We start from the raw sequence: 19,486 nt of genomic DNA on the forward strand, positions 1-19,486 counted from the left end.
AACCTACTTTTCAAGCCACATTTAGAAAATCAGGTTTTTGATCATTCCCCTTCCATTCAACTCCATGGACTTAGTATAAATCCATGCCCCATTTTATAAGAGACTATATAAAATGAACTAATCTAAGTTATTGCCAACAAAATGTCTCTTAAAAAAAATTCTAACCAAGCTTTAGAGAATACACCAACAAGCCGTGTTTCTCTGCCTGTTTGATCAGGTCTTTATTCAAAAGAAGCTGTCCAAAATGATTTGACCTTTACGGAATAATCAAATTTAAGAGTTTATACAGCAGGCTTCTTTTCCTCTGTAGGGGGTTTCTTTTCTGCTGGCTTCTTTTCAGGGGCTGGTTTCTTGGTAGCTGCTGCCTTTTTTCCTACTGGAGGTTTCTTCTGCTTCTTAACACCAACAGCAGCCTTCTTTCCTTTCTTTCTTACTACAACAGGCTTCTTGCCTGCAACCCCCTTCTCATCTGATTTGGCTTCTAGTGCTGCTGCTGCTGCTGCGGCCGCCTTATCCACCCGGCGCTTGTGCTGCAATGTATTAGGTAAAGAACAGTAAGAACCAAATCTTTCTAAGAACTTAATGTATCAGTTTAAAAAAAAAATCACTCACATTCCTGGCCTGGCGGAGAATGGTGTTCCGGCGCATGGTCTTCGCGTATGGGTTTAGCTTCAACATGATTCTCAGGTTTTTCAGTGGGTTCTTCTTTAGGACTCTGCGATGAATCTTCTTGCTATAAAAAGGCAGATACTGTATCAACACATTATATTACATTATATACACACCAATTTTCGAAATAACCAATTGTATAGGGTTGGGGCAAGAAATACACTCTTAAGTAATCACTTTACCGTGGTGCTCGAAGGGCTCTTTGGATCTCTGGGCTTTTCAAGATTCTGCTGAGATCTGTATTGATCATCTTGTGCATGGGGAGACTGAGAGAGAAGATTGACACGTATGTGTAAAAGTAACTGACCAAAGAACATGAAGCTCAACTGTAGCTTTATTTTTAACCACTTGTGCTCTCCAAAATATCTAAGACCCTATCACTTCCCATAAACATGGAGCAGGCCGGGCACCGTGGCTCATGCTGTAATCCTAGCACTTTGATGCTGACACAGGTGATCACCTGAGGTCAGGAATTCAAGACCAGCCTGGCCAGCATGGGAAAACCTCCATCTCTACTAAAAACACAAAAATGAGCTGGACATGATAGCACACGCCTATAATCCCAGCTACTCCAGAGGCTGAGGCAGGAGAATCCCTTGAACCCAGGAGGTGGGAGGCTGCAGTAAGTAAAAAAATCACAGCACTGTACTCTAGCCTGGGCAAGACCAAGTGAGACTCTGTGCCAAGAACAAAAAACATGGACCAGATGAGTCCCTTTTTAGCAGACTGTGTCTACATATAAGGGGAAATGGAAACAAAATTCATCATTTAAAAAACATGTAAGCCCATTCTGAATGTTAATATCTGCAATATAAACACGTATTTAGTAATATGAAAGATACTTACTTGTAGTTACTCTTGAGGGAAGCAGCTTTACGCCAAGTGCCATACAATTCATCTAACTTCCGGAAAGCACTTTCAGTCCAAATGCAGAAACGTCCCACATGCCCACCGGGAGCAAGCTTCAAAATGTTCAGTTTGCTTACATTAAGCAGAGTAATTCCTTTTAACGTAAAGAAAAATTAGGGAGGCTGTATTTCAACAGAAGAAACACAAATCATTTTTATGGCTTAGGAACTACAAAAGGTACCTGATAAGTCATGCATTATGAAGTTTCAATCACCAATGCTGCAAATCTTTCAGCCACAAATCAGAACTTCCATAAAATCATGTTTCAGAAACACGCACCATAAAGCGAAATCTCTTAACAAAAGCTGAGTAGACTTGCATGGTATAGCTAATCAATACATGTAAGCAGTTTAATTACCAGGGATGTTTCTGAAGGCCTTGATGATACCATTATCCTCATTGTAGATGATGCAGGGGCCTCTGCGCTGGATACGGCGACGATTTCTCATTTTGCCCTTGCCAGCTCTCATTCGCTGAGAGGCATAGACCTACAAAGTGACCAGTTTTAGTATTCTGATTAATATACAACTTCTGCAATAAGCCTTCAGTTTTAATGAAATTCCATTTTACATTAAATTAGGGCACAATAACTTGCCAAGGTTACAGAGTCATGAATGGCAGTTAGGATTCAAACACAAGTATTCGGGCTCTGAGGTTCTCGCCCTCTCACGCATTAAGGCTTACCTATGCTGCCCTTCACTTACCTTCTGTAACTCAAAGTAACAAACTGAACAAGGATTAGTATACTATAAATGTGCTCATTAAACGGACCTTTTTGATATCATTCCAGGCTTTTAGTTTCTTAAGAAGCAAAACAGCCTCCTTGGTCTTCTTGTAGCCTTCAACTTTATCTTCGACTACCAAAGGAAGTTCAGGAACTTCCTCAATACGATGACCTAACAAAAACCAATTTGATGCTTACTAGGTTATCCTAGACCTTTCAGAAAAAATAAAAATAAAAATCAAGAAACATTTTACACAACTTATAAAAGCACAATGGTATTCAATTTGCCAAGTCAGAATTTCCACAAATATCATGTGTTTCAAAAACACGGACCAATTAAGTGGAATCTCATCATTTTGACAGTTAAATAAAACACAATGGGCGTTTAAGGAAGTTTCCTAATATACCAAACCACTACTTGAAGATTTCCCAGTTACACTAGTATTCGTTGATCAATTGTGAGATTTAAGTAGTCAGATGTAGTATTTTGTAAAGGATTAAAATTTAATCAGACACTTTAGAACGAAAAGCATTTACACAGGCAATTCTAACAAAGGTTTGCATGACAGAAAAGTGGAGCATTTTGCACTACTCTGACACAAAATATTTTTGATTAAATCTTTTAAAACTTATATGTAATAGGTCTATTTCTGGAGGACATTTGATACCTGAACGCACTCATTTGTCAAGATCAAATCAGTGTAACTGGGATATCCATTAACTAAAACATTTCACATTAAAAACTTTCAAATTATTCTCTTTTAGCCATCTCAAAATAGGTTACTATGAATTAAAAAAAAAAATTACACTAACGATCAAACACTAGGTGCCTTCTTTCTTCAATCAACCCCTCTTATGATACAAAGCATTACAAACCTTTAGACATGACCAGTGCTGGTAAGGCTGAGGCAGCCAGGGCAGAACAGATGGCATATCGTTTTTGGGTTGTGTTCACTCTACGATGCCAACGGCGCCAGGTTTTGGTTGGTGCAAACATTCGGCCTCCACGACACATCTATTTTTCCAGTCAGGAACCACATTTCTCAAATTTTAGTAATTAAAAAAAGGTTATTTCTTGCTCAGTAAGAATTTTCGTCAACCGTCTGTACCAGCTTACTGACAGCAGGCAACTGTCGCCGAGAACAGAGTAAGACGCAAATTACGACATCATGGCAAGCAAAATAACCACAGATAAATGAAGCCCCTTCTCTTTAAGAAATGTACTATTTTTATTTTATATTATCAATAAACCAGACCCAGTCTGCTAAATTCCACCAGAGCCTACCAGCCTTAGGTAGTGAAATAAAGGATACATTTCCAAAAGCACCCTGGCCAGAACGGTGAGTCCCACCACCTCGAACTCTGGGAATTCGAGCCACAGCTCTGCCAGTACCCCAAGACTCAGCACTAGTCTGATGGCCTAAAATTGGGAAGAGATAAAAATTTTAGCTGCTTCATCATACATACCAACCTATGACTATTATGCATGATAGCAAACAGCATCAGAACATCCAAGCAAATCATCTGGTTCAGAAACACGGACCAATGAAGTGGAATTTCATCACTACTGTAAAGCAGTCCCTGAAGTACCTGCAGAAGGTACAAATCCATACCTGCTAATTCACTGACGGCATAGGGCTGTCTGTTGTTTTTGCGCAAGTTGGTGTGAACAAAGTTCACAATATCTGGTCGAATAGGAGCCTTGAATACAGCAGGCAAAGTGACATTTTTGCCAGATGACTCCCCCTTTTCGGAGTACACCGATATCAGTGGGCGAGCACATGCCTAAAGAAAAAGGAAAGCATTATTTTTATTGACAAGTAATATTAGAAGCAAACCCTTCTCATATGCCAACAATACCATTAAATACTGAATTGCCAAAGAGATTAGTATGGTGAGCAAACAAGCTTAAACCAAAATAGCCGTAAATGACTAACAGACCAACAACAGTTTTATTAACTTCAGTAAATTCTCTTACACACAAAGAACCCTCAGAATCTCAAGCTCTACTGCACAATTTTATTTTCAAAGAGAACTCTTTATCATAGAACTTTCAAAGCAAGCCTTATAAAGCACAATGGCTAAATCAAAACCATATTGCAAAGTTTCATGCCTCATCCCAACTTCCATTCCTGTCCCACTCACCTTGACCCTCTTCTGAACACGTTCCAAAGCTCACCAGTAAAACACTGGCGATGCTACTTTTTGTTCAAACCTCTCCCAAAGACTTCCCACCTGTGAGTAAAATCAAAATCCTGAGGCAGACCTACACAATCTTCTCTACCTCTAATCGCATCTCCCATACTCTCTTCCAGATGTTATCTTCGGTCTCAGGACCACCCCACTCTTGCCTCAGAATTTCCAGGTGTTCGCCCGTTCTAACACTATAGTTAGGAAACATCTTACTGAATGTTAAAAAAAAAAAAAGAATTTCCAGGTGCTCACTCTAAAGCTCTTCTTTGCACAATTTCCTCACATCCTTCAGGCCACTTTAAGCTTTCTCTGATCACTGTTTAAAGCCAAACCACTCCAACTCCCTTTGTCCATATCTCTTACTGCCATTGAAGAGTACTTACTATGTTAGTCCAAGTCAACTACGATCCCCGTCAGAATAGTGTCTGCCCTACGGCACACAACACTACATATATACGGACTATTTGTGCAAAAGCAGTACACCTATAACACTGGTCATATTACGAGTTGGCTAAGGATTCGAAGATTTAGATGACACCGAACAATTTTTAACCGAAGCGAACCAGAAGGCTTTTAATAGAGATGATTCCTAAGCTAGGCAGAGACGAGCATCCAGAAAAAAGTCTAAATAACCAAGTTTTTTAAGACTAGGTCTCACTGCTCCTGAGAACGACCCAGTGCTTTCCACTACTGCCTCCAGGCGCGTCCTGTGCTGGGAAGCCCACGTTGCCTTTAAGATGGCTGCCGTAAGGCCGCACACCCCAGTTCCACACCAGAAATAGACGCCTTTGGTCTTCATCTCCTTCTCCTCGCTCTACCTCCTAGAGACTCTATGGTCCGAACCCCGAATCCTTCCTCACTGGCCCCAAGATCCGGGGTAACGGCAGCCAAGACGACTTCCACTCACCATGGCGTAGAGAAGAGACAGCCACGCTCCTCTCGACCCGGCAGCTGCCACAGGAAAAGGAAGTTCTCACTACTCTCTCTGTATATGTAACCTTCCTCATGACCGCCCCACCCTGCCCCGCTTTAGAACCAACATGGATACACAAAATATTTCTCTACCACACTACAAAAATAAAAACTAGCATGTTATTTCTTTATTTGTGGGAAATTACGATATCTATTTTCTTTCGAAGCTAATTATGGTTCTTAGAAAATAGGGACTCCTTTTCGCGTAATAATCCATAGGGGGCGTGGTCAACTCCGCCAGTCGAGGCGTCTTCTCCCGAACTATACACTAATTTTAATTATTGCTGAAAACTGAAGACTATTAACACAGTAAATAGCTCTGAGTGGCCTGAAACAAAAGTTTAATTTTGTGGACAAACAATTTATGGGGCGGGGGGGGGGGGTCAAGGTAGTCCCGGCGGGGCGGGGTCATGACCCCTGACGTCGCCAGCCCCGCGCGCATTTCGAGTTGGCAGTTCCGGTCCCGCTCTCACTTTGGGGCAGGATGTGGGAGCGGCTGAACCGCGCGGCTGAGGAGTTTTATTCTCTCCTCCTTCAGTGAGTCTAGTCGCTTTTTTCCCTGGGTATCGGGATCCCCGCCTTAAGCTTCTTGCCACTCTTTGGGGATTAGCGCTTTGCCAACTTTCCTGGGTCCAGAAGTTGGGAAGAGGCTGGCTCTCAGCTCCAGGGTGGGGTTGGCCCTGTGGGAGTCATCAAAGGAGGTGGAAGGTGGCAAGTATTCCAAGAGGCGGTTTATGCTTTCTGCTGATGCAGACACTTGCCGTAAGTAGAGGCATCTCCCAGGATACGGAATACTAGGTGTTGGCATCCTTCGCCTGTTTAAAGCTTTTTTGACTCCTAAAAGTGAAATGTGTTGGTCTGTTAATCTCTATCCCTCGAGGTAGTTGCCACATGAGCTACAGTTGTAATGATAGCAGATTGGTGTGTTGCGTTTTAAAACCACCTTTATTTCCACTGTTCTCCAAGACTTCGTTTTATTCTTACAGTGAAGTACTACTTCCAAGGGGAATACAACCTATGTAAAAATCTAATCCAAAGGTCTCAAATTTTACCCTGCATTAGAATCACCGGTGGACTGTTAAAAGCACAGATTGCTGGCCTCCACCTCCAGGGTTTCTGATTTAGTAGGTCTGGGTGGAGCTAGAGAATTGGCCCTCCTGATAAACAGGTGAAACGGATATGGCTGGCCATCACACTTTGTTTTTTCCTTCAAGACAGGGTTTCACCATGTTGTTCGGGCTGGTATTGAACTCCCGACCTCAGGTGATCCGCCCCTCCTTGGCCTCCAAAGTGCTTGGATTACGGGCGTGAGCGACCCCGCCCGGCCTGGCATTACACTTGAGAACCACTGTGTAATCTAGTCCATGATTTCCTAAATGTTACAATGTTTCATTGTTTATCTTCATTGCTTTTTTTTTTCCTGCTTACAAAAGTAGTAATGCTTGTGTATAATGTTTTGAATCGAAAAAGCACTCACTTAAAAAAAAAAACTAGCATGTCTTGGACTTCCTTCACTGTGACACCCTGTAGATCTAGCTCATTGTTTTTAACTGCTATATAGTATTTCATTCTATGGCTGTTTTATATTTATTTAAGATAAGGGCGGAGGTGGTGGTTCACACTGTAATCCCAGACTTTGGGAGGCCAAGGCGGGCGGATCACTTGAGGTCAGGAGTTCTAGACCAGCCTGGCCAACATTGCAAGACCACATCTCTACTAAAAATATAAAAATTAGCTGGGCGTGGTGGTGGGCACCACTAATCCCAGCTACTTGGGAGAATTGCTTGAACCCAGGAGGCAGAGGTTGCAGTGAACCAAGATCATGCTATTGCACTCCAGCCTGGGCAACAGAGCATGACTGTCTCAGAAAAAAACAAAAAACCAGGAACATAAAAGTCTCCTATTAGCTAGGCATCATGGTGGTGCATACCTGTAATCCCAGCTACTCTGGAGGCTGAGGCAGGAGGATTGCTTGAGCTCGGGAGTTGGAGGCCAGCCTTGGCAGCATAGTGAGAACTCGTCTCTAAAAATAAATTAATAAGTAAGTCGCTTATTGATACAACTTTATCTCCTTTTCTTTTTTTTTGAGACAGAGTCTCACCCTGCTAGCAGTCTGGAGTGCAGTGGTGTGATCTCAGCTCACTGCAGCCTCTGCCTCCTGGGTTTAAGCAGTTCTCCTGCTTCAGCCTCCCATGTAGCTAGAACAGGTGCGCGCCACCATGTCTAGCTAATTTTTGTATTTTTAATAGAGACAGGATTTCACTATGTTGGCCAGGATGGTCTCAATCACTTGACCTTGTGATCCACCCACCTCCGCCTCCCAAAGTGCTGGGATTACAGGTGTGAGCCACTGCACCTGGCCTAATTAGACCTTTTATACTTCACATAGCAAGTATAACACTTTTTTTTCCCCTTACTGGGGGGAATTTCACATGGAACCTGAGATCAATATCTGCAAAGCTGAATTAATCTTTTCCTCCAACCGGACATTCTACTTCTGAATTCTCTATCTGAGTTAAGAGCCCTAATTCCAAAACCCTCACCCCTGCCTTATCAATCCTCTATTCTCCATGCTGTTGTCATTCAGACCATTATCAGTTCTCTGAAGTGCTACCAGTTATTCACAGCTATTTTCCTGGACTCCAAGTTATTACCCTCCATATTACTGTGAGATTTTTTTCCCATTTAAAATCTTTTAGTGAGTTCCTTTTGGCTTTCAGGATAAAGTTTAAGCCCTATAGCTAAATTTCTATTATAGTTTCCTGTACCTGCCTCTCTGAGCACTTATCACTTGGAACTGTGGTTTACTTGTTGGAATCCAGTCAGGACTATGAACCAGGGACTACGCTTTTGATATTCTCAGTATCTAGCAGGAGTGGCTGGCCTCTGTTACACATGCTTGAGACATGATTGCAAGGTTGATTACATAACATTCCTGAGTTATACATAAAGACACAAACATCTGTAAGACTAAATCACAATCTTTCCCAATATGGCAAAATGAATTGGCCATAGGTCTAGCTCTCCTGTTTCTTTTTTAAGAAGTCATTTAGTATTAGATCAAATAGATATAAATGGTATCTTGAAACAGTTCTGTTGGGTTCCTTCAATGACTAAAGATTCTTTTCTCTTTCAGGGTAGATCAGGCTGGTGTGCATTTTGGTACGTTAATGGATTACAGTTTAAGTGCTTTAGATTCACTATTTTAAAACTTTCTTGAATTAAAAGATAATGAATAAATGATATCCTAGAGTTTCATCCTGACATTTTAAAAGGAAATGTTCAACATAATTAAATTTACTAACTTTGAATAACAGCTTATAAAAATGGAGGACAGATGCTTCCATTTTAGCCATAGAAATCTAAGGCCTAGGGCTTGTAAGTAACTTCTCTGTGGCTACTCTCTGAGTCAGTAACATGAGAATCCAGCCATTGTTACTTTTGAAAGGTCTCATGTAGCAAGTTACATTTTAACTGGTGATGTTTAGACACAGGGTAGAGGTAGACAACCCAATTTCCTGCTGCCTCTGAGAATTGAGTTGTACCCAATTGAGTGCAAGTGTCTATTAATCTCTATCACAATTGTCTTTTTTCTCTTTTCTTCTTAATGCTTCTTTTGTGTCTCCCCAGCCACATCTTAGGGCTCCTGTAAGTATGTGCTTTTTGCCTTTGCCATAGGTGTCCTGTAGAGATAAAGTGATGGCTGACTCTTGAGTGTGAATAGCAGGAGAGATAATGTAGTTCTATTTTTCACATGTGGTTCCGCATTTCAGGGAATATAATGAAGAAAAGAAAGGAATCCGGAAAGACCCATTTCTCTATGAGGTATGAACAATTTGGTTTTCAAATACAACCCTAATTTTAAAATTGTCTATTTTAATTTTAATTTAATTTTATTTAATTTTAAATTGGAGTCTTGCTCTGTTGGCCAGGCTGGGGTGCAGTGGTGTGATCTTGGCTCACTGCAACCTCCACTTCCCAGGTTCAAGCAATTCTCCTGTCTCAGCCTCTCCAGTAACTGGGACTACAGGCATGTACCACCACAACTGGCTGACTTTTATATTTTCAGTAGAGACAGGGTTTCGCCACATTGGTCAGGCTGGTCTTGAACTCTCGACTTCAGATGATCCACCTGCCTGGGCCTCCCAAAGTGCTGGGATTACAGATGTGAGCTACTGTGCCTGGCCAATTGTCTGTTTTTAAAAGTCAGATTTATTGAAGTTAATTTACATACAGTGAATCTTATCCTTTTAGGGTACTGTTCTGTTACTTTTTTTTTTTTTTTTGAAACGGAGTCTTGTGTCTCACCCAGGCTGGAGTGCAGTAGCGCAATCTCAGCTCACTGCAACCTCTGCCTCCTGGGTTCAAGCAGTTCTCCTGTCTCAGCCTCCTGAGTAGCTGGGACTGCAGGCATGTGCCGCCACACCCGGCTAATTTTGTATTTTTAGTAGAGACAGGGTTTGACCACGTTGGCCAGGTTGGTCTTGAACTTCTGACCTCAAGTGATCGACCATCTCTACCTCCCAAAGTGCTGGGATTACAGATGTGAGCCACCTGGTGGCACCCAGCCTGTTCTATGACTTCTGATAAATTATTTAGTCACCCCTCACCCCATAATCAAGATTTAGAACATTTCTATTATCTCCAAAAATTTTCTTGTGTCCCTTTACAGTCAGCCCTTTTCCCTCCCCTAGTTCCTGGCAAACGTTAATCTGTTTTTTGTCTCTGTAGTTTTACTTTTTCCAGAATGTCATATAAATAAAATCACACAGCGTTTTGATTCTGGCTTCTTTCAGTTAGTATAATGCATTTAAGGTGCATCTATGTTGTTGTGTGTATTAGCTGTTCATGTTTTATTTCTGAGTAGTATTCCATTGTATGGATGCATCATAGTTGGGTTATCCATTCACCAGTTGAAGGACATTTGGGTTGTTTCTAGTTTCTGGTCATTATGAAAGCTGCTATAAACATTTATATATTCATTTAGCGTCTGTTGTGTGCTAAGTTTATAAGTAAACTCTCCATAGTTGGGGAGATAAAACCTACATCCATGATATAATTAGCAAACTAAAATAAAGTGTACATTAACAGACAAGCTGGGGGGAAATACTTATGAATGAGAAGCTGTAATATTTATATTTGTGTGTGTGTGTATTCTCAAAAGCAATGAGAGAGATGGCTGGGTGCAATGGTTCACACCTGTAATCCCAGCACCTTAGGAGGCTAAGGCAAGTAGATCACCTGAGGTCAGGAGTTTGAGACCAGCCTAGCCAATGTGGTGAAACCCCGGCTCTACTGAAAAACAGGAAAATTAGCCAGGCACGGTCGTGTGTGTCTGTAATCCCAGCTACTCGGGAGGCTGAGGCAAGAGAATCACTTGAACCTGGGAGACGGAGGTTGCAGGAGCCAAGATTATGCCATTGCACTCCAGCCTGGGCAACAGAGCAAGACTCTGTCTAAACACACACACACACACACACACACACACACACACACGTGTGGTAGCTCGAGTCTATAGTCTCAGCTACTCAGGAGGCTGAGGCAGGAGAATTGCTGGAACCTGGGAGTCAGAGGTTGCAGTGAGCAGAGATCTCTTAAGGAAAATTTCCATTCATTTGCATAGAACTGGTCTTTATGTGTTTAGATAGTACAAATCTGTAAGTGTATATATAACATTGCTTGTTACCTGTTTTAACAGGCTGACGTCCAAGTGCAGTTGATCAGTAAAGGCCAACCAAACCCTCTGAAAAATATTCTAAATGAAAATGACATAGTATTCATAGTGGAAAAAGTGGTAAGTAGTGGTTTGGCTTTGTGGTTAATTCTCTATAACCAAATTTGGTTTCTTGGGAATAATCTAACATGTACATGTTTTAAAATCAGCATCAGTAAAAATGGGTTCTCTTAGGCTGGGTGCGGTGACTCAAGCCTATAATCCCAGCACTTTGGGAGGCCGAGGTGGGTGGATCACGAGGTCAAGAGATCGAGACCATTCTGGTCAACATGGTGAAACCCCGTCTCTACTAAAAAAAAAATACAAAAAGTTAGCTGGGCATGGTGGCGTGTGCCTGTAATCCCAGCTACTCAGAGGCCGACGCAGGAGAATTGCCTGAACCCAGGAGGTGGAGGTTGCGGTGAGCCGAGATCGCGCCATTGCACTCCAGCCTGGGTAACAAGAGCGAAACTCTGTCTCAAAAAAAAAAAAAAAAAAAAAAAATGGGTTCTCTTTCTTTTAAGAGTAAGTGTAGTCCTGTCTAGTAGAAATAAATATGAACCACATTTGCAATATAAAATTTTCTATTAGCCTCATTAAGAGAAAGAAAGGTAAAATTATCAGTAAGTTGATAACACTGACATTTCTTTTGTTGTTCAGTTCTGTGAATTTTAACATATATATTCTTGCAGTCACCACTGCAATCAGGATACACAGCAGTTTTGTCTAGGGATAAAACCTCCCTTGTTACTATTATTGGCATGGCTGAGCTATTTAACTATTTTGTAAACACATGGATAACAGTACCCACTAACACCAATCAGCTGATAGCCCTAAAAGGAATAGATACAAAAAGTAAGGGCTGTGGGCCTCAGGTTATATCCCAGAAAGGTTTCCCCGTTTTGAGAGTGAAAAATCCAACAAAATCTGGGTTTCCTTGGTATTTTACCTTTAGCTAATCATTTTGTGCATGTTGGAGCACTTCCTTTTCTACTTTCTTTTTTAGATAGTCTTGCTCTGTCTCCCAGGCTGCAGTGCAGTGGTACTGTCATGGCTCACTGCAGCCTCCACCTCCCAAGCTCAAGCAGTCCTACCTCAGCCTCCTGATTAACTGGGACACCTGGCTGATTGTTTTTGTTTTTGTTTTGGTAGACATAGATCTCCTTGCACTGCTCAGGTTTGTCTTGACCTCTTGGGCTTAAGTGATACTCTTCCTCAGCCTCCCAAAATGCTGGGATTACAGGCGGGTGACACTGTGCCCTGTGGAGCACTTCCTTTTCTAAAGGCATCAGTTGGCTTCCTCTGCCATTAGCAACTAAGGGAAGTATCTTCTTATAAGACAGCGGAAATCCTCCTGATGGCAAGATTTTTTTGGTATCAAGCTCTAGTTTGTGGCTGTTCTTGCCGAAACCCAATCTTTTGTGCTTAAGCCTGTAGAAACAAGTACATTATGTTCTGTTTGTCATTATTCTGTAGCATAGTAAAGAGTCAGTTGCTATCTTAAGTGCTCTTTTGTCATTTGTAAAGCCTTTAGAAAAGGAAGAAACAAGTCATATTGAAGAACTTCCGTCTGAAGAGACTGCCATATCCGATTTCTCTACTGGCGAAAATGTTGGACCACTTGCTTTTCCAGTTGGGAAGGCAAGGTAAGTTTTCTCTTAGCATAGGGGTAGGAGTGGCAACTAGGATTTAAATGGAAATGTTCTTGTAAACATCGGAAAAAATAGGCATCTAGCCCAGATATCCTCCTTCATCTCTCCCACCCCCTGATAAGTATACCCAACTAGGGATGGTTCCCCTTGAGTATCTGATAGGTATCCCAGACATGCCCAAGAATACTGCAGTTATCTTCCTTTTCTCTACTCCCTATACCAATTTATTGTTGTTGTTTTCCTTGTATGTAATCTGGTTCCCCTCCAGTCTTTCTTTTTCAAATGAAAACCTGACCAAGCTTCTTTCCTGCTTAAAATCCTTTAGTGGTTCTTCATTGGCTTCATGATAAAATCCAAATTCCTTAAGAATGACGTATAGGAACCTTCATTGTCTAGCCCCACTGGTCCTCCACCAGGGGTGGTACCACACGAAGGTGGAATTGGAAATACAGGGGAGTATTTTGGGTTGTCACAGTGACTGAGAGGAGTTACTGGCATTTAGTGAACCTGGGCTGTGGATGGTAAACATCCTGCGATGCGTGGAACTCTCCTGTACAATGAGCAGTTATCTCACCCAAGGTGCCATTCTCTTACGTAACTATGAAATAAACTTGAAATCCTCTGGCTACCTCTCCATCTTCACTTCCTACTTCCCCACTGTGGAGCTATGTACAGTTCCCTCTGTCCAGCCTCCTCCTGCCTCCAAAACCAAAATGTCTTTGTCTTCAAGGTGTTCTGGCTGATGTAGTCACATATATACTAACAGAATAATATGAGATTAAACCACTGTAATAATGTTCACAAAATTATTTCTATGTGCTGGTTTTTATTTTCCTCTATAGAATTTTTTTTTTTTGAGATGGAGTTTCACTCTTGTTGCCCAAGCTGGAGTGTAATGGCATGATCTCGGCTCACTGCAACCTCCGCCTCCCAGGTTCAAGCGATTCTCCTGCCTCAGCCTGCTTGAGTATCTGGGATTACAGGCATGCCTGGCTAATTTTTTGTATTTTTAGCAGAAATGGGGTTTCGCCATGTTAGCCAGGCTAGTCTTGAACTCATGACCTCAGGTGATCCGCCCGCCTCATCCTCTCAAAGTGCTGGGGTTACAGGTGTGAGCTACCGTGCCTGGCCTAGAAGTTTTAAAGGTTTAATCAGTCTCCTCCTTCACAGGAAAAATAAAAATTTAAGCCACATGTTTTGGTGACTTTCAGTTTTGATATACTTTCAAATTTAGGTCCTTGATTTTAGTCATATTTAGCCTGTTTTCTCTCTAGGACTTAGATGTTATTTATTTGTATCATTTTCTCCTGCCAGTGTTTATGTGGGTTGATTCATGTGCTTATTTCTTTGCTCCATTTCTTCTTGCATTTTCATACCTTCCTTCTGGGATTATTTTACCTCTTTTTGCAAGTAAAATCCTCTTGGACATCTGTTGGTAATAAATTTAGTTTTCATGTATTTGAAAAATAAAAATTTAAGCCACGTGTTTTGGTGACTTTCAGTTTTGATATACTTTCAAATTTAGAGGAAAGTTGCAAGAATAGTGCATAAACTTATGTATATCCTTAACCCAAAGTCCCCAATTGCTTAGATTTTGCAGCATTTGCTTTTCTTCCCCTTTTCCCCTTTTCCTTTTTCTGTCTCTTGTATCTCTTTCTAGATAGATAGCATGCAAAGCAGTATATTGCTATATGCGTATTCATACATAGTTTATGTGTGTGTGTGTGTGTGTGTGTGGTGTGTGTGTGTGTATATATATATATATATATATATATATATGTATTTTTTTTTTTGAGACGGAGTTTTGCTCTCATTACCCAGGCTGGAGTACAATGGCACGATCTCGGCTCACCGCAACCTCCGCCTCCTGGGTTCAGGCAATTCTCCTGCCTCAGCCTCCCCAGTAGCTGGGATTACAGGCACACACCACCATGCCCAGCTAATTTTCTGTATTTTTAGTAGAGATGGGGTTTCACCATGTTGACCAGGATGGTCTCGATCTCTTGACCTCGTGATCCACCCGCCTCAGCCTCCCAAAGTGCTGGGATTATAGGCTTGAGCCACCGCGCCCGGCCCTTATATGTATATTGTTATAACTGTATCATAACAACATATAGTTTATAACTGTATATAGTGTGTGTATATATGCATATGGTAATACACATACACCATTTTAAAAATGAAGTATTGACAATGTAGTGAAGATATTGTACTCGTTTACTCCTAAATACTCCACAGTGTATTTTCTATGAACAAATACATTCTCTTACATAGCCGTGGAACAATGATCAGAATCTGGAAATTTCACATCATTATAGTACCGTTATCTCATCAGAGCCTATATTCAAATCTTGTTGACTGTCTCGCTGACTAATGACTGAGCATCATTTTGTGTTTATTGACTCCTACTACTTAGATGAATCTCACATCCTGCCTCTTCCACTTCAACTGAACTTTACTCCTGCTGAACCCCCAACCCTCAACATATTGAAGCTCCCTGCTCATAGTAGCTCCAGTCCTGTCATACTCTGTCGCTTTCTGGTGCATGCATTTTGATCTGCCTGGCAAACCCATTAATAGATGAAATATACATATATATATATATATATATAGACATCTTGCTACTTAATTTCTAGGTTGTTATTTCTGTGAGACCCCCTCATCTTTTTAAAAGAAAATTCTCTTTAGGCCTGGTAGCTTGTGCCTATAATCCCTCCACTTTAGGAGGCTAAGGCAGAAGAATTGCTTGAGGCAAGGAGTTTGAGACCAGCCTGGACAACATAGCAGGACTCTGTCTCTACAAAAATAAAAGTAAGCCTGATACAGTGGCTTGTGTCTGTATTCCCAGCTACTTGGGAGGCTGAGACAGGAGGATCACTTGAGCCCAGGAGGCCGAGGCTGCAGTGAGCTGTGTTCACACTACTGTGTTCCAGCCTGGGCAACAGAGTGAGACCCTGTCTCTAAGAGAAACAAATTCTCAGAATGGAAATCTCTATAATTTGTTCTTACTCTTGTTTTAAAGACAGTTAATTGGACTTTACACCATGGCTCACAATCCTAATATGACCCATTTGAAGATTAATCTGCCAGTTACTGCCCTTCCTCCCCTTTGGGTAAGATGTGACAGTTCAGATCCCGAAGGTACTTGTTGGCTAGGAGCTGAGCTTATCACAACAAACGACAGCATTACAGGAATTGTCTTATATGTGGTCAGTTGTAAAGGTGAGTGCTCTCTCGTGTGTGTATGTGTGTATTCATCTGTATAGTTACTATTTCATGTTTTTTACTGAAAATCGATATTGTTATGAAAGTGCACAAAGTGGAACTTGCATTTATCACCCTAAATCTAGCGTGTAGCCTGCAGCATATGGGAGGTATTCCGGAAACACCAGAAACAGATCTCCAAAAGTCTGGACAGGAGGTTTACACCTCTTTGATTTGGGTTTCATTTTATTTCTGTGTGTATATTATTGAAAATTTTCAATGGAAGATACAAAACTGAATATAATGACAGTACGTTTCCAATCTCAAGATATGTAATTGTATTTTCGGTAGTAGTATTGACCCTCATTCCACTTTTTTTTTTAGAGACATGGCCTCACTCTATAGCACAGGTTGGAGTACAGTAGTGCATTCATAGGTCACCGCAGCCTCAAACTCCTGGGCTCAAATGATCCTCCCACCATATCCTCCTGAATAGCTGGGACTACAGGAGAGCACAACCATGCCCAGCTAATTTTATGTTTAGTTTTAGTTTTTAAGAAACAGGGTCCCAGTATATTGCCCAGGCTGATCTCAAATTCCTAGCCTGAAGTAATCCTTCCACCTCAACCTCCCAAGTAGCTGGGATTACAGGCAAGTAGGCTGCACCTGGCTGTTCCACTTAAATTTTTTTTTTTTTTTTTTAGTTTTTTGAGACAGACTCTTACTCTGTCACCCAGGTTGGAATACAGTGGCGCAATCATGGCTCACTGCAGACTCAACCTCCTGGGCTCAGGTAATCCTCTCACCTCAGCCTCCCCAGTAGTTGGGACTACAGGCACACACCACCACACCTGGCTAACTTTTTTTTATTTTTTGTAGAGACAGGGTCTTGCTATGTTGCCCAGGCTGGTCTCGAACTCCTGGGTTCAAGCAATCCTCCCTCCTCAGCCTCCTAAAATACTGGGATTATATGCGTGAGCCACCCTGCCCAGCCCACTCGCATTCTCTCAGAAACACTTCACTTGGCTGTGGTTTAGAACTTCAGTTGTTTGGTTGAATTGCAGCACACTCTGAATTTGAGGACTGCAGTTTTCTAGCTCTAACAACGTAATTTTAAGTTGTGTCTTTACATTTTTTTCCTTTCAGTTCCTATAGCTGATAAGAATTATTCTGTAAATCTTGAAAACCTAAAAAATTTACACAAGAAAAGACATCACTTGTCTACTGTAAGTGTTTTGCTTCTACTCATGATGTTTTCTTCAAATTGTTACCAACCTGCCTTCCTAGTGTCCGGGGTTTTTTCCACTCCTAAGATGACTAGATATTTTTCTGTAGTATGAAAATGTTTATGTTTATTTTCATATCAGCTAATGACCAAAGTTAAAATACCTTCTTACCTCTTAGCTAATCTTTGTGATTTAAAACAGTTGTCTTATTTTTCCATTTGGGATAAAAGTATGGCATATGTGCTTTTTCTTCTTTTGGGACAAGGATCAAAATAGTTTTGGTAATGGACTTTTGGCCATGTGGAAGCACAGCTAAATGGTCTGCTGGGTGCAATCTTTTCAGGTGTCATCCAAAGGCTTTGCCCAGTATGAGCTCTGTAAGTCCCCTGCCTTGGATGATACATTCACCACATCGCAAACTGCCATCACTTTGGATATTTCCTGGAGCCCTGTGGATGAGATTCTTCAAATCCCTCCACTCTCTTCAACTGCAACTCTGGTAAGAGTGGGCCCTGTTTACTTGTCAGGTTCATGAGGCTCCTAAGTGTTGGCTTACTTGCTTGTTGCTGGTGCTCCATGCTTCCAGCCTTGTCACTCGCTGCGTGTGAGGCTGGACAACTCTAAAATGGCCACCTTGCCACTAATGTGTCACCAGGGCAACCAGTGAAGGTTTTGTCAGGTGATCTGATCTATTAGTTGCCCTTAGCCCTATAGTAATGCAACTTAAGAATTTTCTGGTGATAAAGTCTCGAGTGGTGGCTCAAGAGGGATCTGTTTTTTTTTTTTTTTTTTGACATGGAGTTTCACTCTGTCACCCAGGCTGGAGTGCAGTGGCGTAATTGTTGCTCACTGCAGTCCTGAACTCCTGTGCTCAAGCAATCCTCCCACCTCAGCCTCCTGAGTAGCTGGGACTGCAGGCACATGCCACCACACCTAATTTCCCAAGCTAGTTTCAAATCAGCTCCAGTGATCCTCCCACCTCCACCTCCCAAAGTGGCTCACGCTGGGATTATAGGTATGAACCACTGTGCCTGGCCCTATTATACTTAAAAGGGTGGAGATAGTGGTAATACATCAAGAATCATTATAATATTAAGCCCTTTTACTGTATATTTATTTATTTATTTTGAGATGGAGTCTTACTCTGTCATCCAAGCTGGAGTGCAGCGGCACAGTTTTGGCTCACTGCAACCTAACCTCTGCCTCCTGGGTTGGAGCAATTCTACCTCAGCCTCCCAAGTAGCTGGGGTTACAGATGTGCACCACTACGCCAGGCTAATTTTTGTATTTTTAGTACAGACAAGGTTTTGCCATGTTGTCCAGGCTGGTCTTGCATTCCTGACCTCAGGTGATCCACCCACCTTTGCCTCCCAGAGTGCTGGGATTACAGGCGTGAGCTACCACGCCAGGCCTATATTTCTAGGAATCTGTCTTAAGAAATTAGTCAAAATTGCTAACAAAACTTCATGTGTAAGATAGTGAGGTGATATAGCTGTGTTTCCAAAATACTATAAACAAAACCAGAATGTTGAGTAGGGAATAGTTAAAATAGGGTTTTTTTGAGTTGGAGTCTGGTTGCTCTGTCTCCCTGGCTGGAGTGCAGTGGCGTCATCTCGGCTCACTGCAACCTGTGCCTCCTGGGTTCAAGCAATTCTTCTGCTTCAGCCTCCCAAGTAGCTGGGACTACAGGTCCATACCACCATACCCAGCTAATTTTTTTTTTTAAGAGATGGGGTTTCTCCATGTTGGTCAGGCTGGTCTGGAACTCCCGACCTCAGGTGATCCACCCCACTTCGGCCTCCCAAAGTGCTGGGATTACAGGTGTTAGCCACTGTACTCAGCATTTTTTTTTTTTTTGTAGTTTTAGTAGAGACAGGGTTTCACCATGTTGGCCAAGCTGGTCTCCAACTCCTGACCTCAAGTTACCCGCCTGCCTCGGCCTCCCAAAGTGCTGGCATTATAGTCATGAACCACCACACCTGGCCTAAAATCGATTTCATGATGAAATATTATACAGTCTTTAAAAGCATGTTTTAAAATCTTGAATATCAATAATAGGATATGCTTATTATCAAGAAAAAAGAAAAATTATAAAATTATGTAATGAGATCTCAACTATAATTTTAAAAAAATATATACACAGAAGCCTGGATAGTGTTAATAGTGGTTCCCTCAGAGTGGCAAGATTATGGATAATTATATTCTTCTTTTGAGACAGAGTCTC

The 19,486-nt window shown here is 41.7% G+C and overlaps 2 protein-coding genes and 3 non-coding genes across 14 annotated transcripts in view; 1 reads left to right on the plus strand and 4 right to left on the minus strand.

The window, feature by feature from the left end:
* The window catches only part of ZWILCH (zwilch kinetochore protein), a 50,673-nt gene that overhangs the window by 1,392 nt on the left and 29,795 nt on the right, over nucleotides 1-19,486 (plus strand). The window contains exons 1-8 of one of the 10 annotated variants that reach the window (XM_078333466.1): nucleotides 5,939-6,004; nucleotides 8,604-8,629; nucleotides 9,241-9,292; nucleotides 11,166-11,261; nucleotides 12,708-12,826; nucleotides 15,855-16,054; nucleotides 17,183-17,262; nucleotides 17,606-17,761. In XM_078333466.1, the coding sequence (XP_078189592.1) occupies nucleotides 15,877-16,054; nucleotides 17,183-17,262; nucleotides 17,606-17,761 (414 nt within the window). In that variant the 5' untranslated portion in view covers nucleotides 5,939-6,004; nucleotides 8,604-8,629; nucleotides 9,241-9,292; ... (1 more) ...; nucleotides 12,708-12,826; nucleotides 15,855-15,876. Of the gene's footprint in view, nucleotides 1-5,938; nucleotides 6,230-8,603; nucleotides 8,630-9,097; nucleotides 9,116-9,145; nucleotides 9,293-11,165; nucleotides 11,262-12,707; nucleotides 12,827-15,854; nucleotides 16,055-17,182; nucleotides 17,263-17,605; nucleotides 17,762-19,486 lie in introns of those variants that run through there. The other 9 variants (XM_035258962.3, XM_078333463.1, XM_054239360.2 and 6 more) reach the window with 9 other exon arrangements.
* RPL4 (ribosomal protein L4) lies at nucleotides 197-5,461 on the minus strand. The gene is made up of 10 exons (XM_009005101.5): nucleotides 5,403-5,461; nucleotides 3,916-4,087; nucleotides 3,616-3,722; nucleotides 3,179-3,317; nucleotides 2,350-2,474; nucleotides 1,937-2,066; nucleotides 1,516-1,672; nucleotides 852-935; nucleotides 613-733; nucleotides 197-530 (listed from the first exon to the last, which is right to left on the minus strand). The coding sequence occupies exons 1-10, from the start codon at nucleotides 5,403-5,405 to the stop codon at nucleotides 282-284; spliced, it is 1,287 nt and encodes a 428-aa protein (XP_009003349.3). The 5' UTR covers nucleotides 5,406-5,461; the 3' UTR covers nucleotides 197-281.
* LOC118145324 (small nucleolar RNA SNORD18) lies at nucleotides 2,591-2,662 on the minus strand. The gene has a single exon (XR_004730446.1). It is a non-coding gene; the product is annotated as a small nucleolar RNA SNORD18 (small nucleolar RNA).
* Nucleotides 3,379-3,477, minus strand: LOC118145326 (small nucleolar RNA SNORD16). Its single transcript, XR_004730448.1, has one exon. It is a non-coding gene; the product is annotated as a small nucleolar RNA SNORD16 (small nucleolar RNA).
* LOC118145325 (small nucleolar RNA SNORD18) lies at nucleotides 3,801-3,872 on the minus strand. Its single transcript, XR_004730447.1, has one exon. It is a non-coding gene; the product is annotated as a small nucleolar RNA SNORD18 (small nucleolar RNA).

This window comes from Callithrix jacchus, chromosome 8, assembly GCF_049354715.1.
Source record: "Callithrix jacchus isolate 240 chromosome 8, calJac240_pri, whole genome shotgun sequence".
NCBI lineage: Eukaryota > Metazoa > Chordata > Mammalia > Primates > Cebidae > Callithrix > Callithrix jacchus.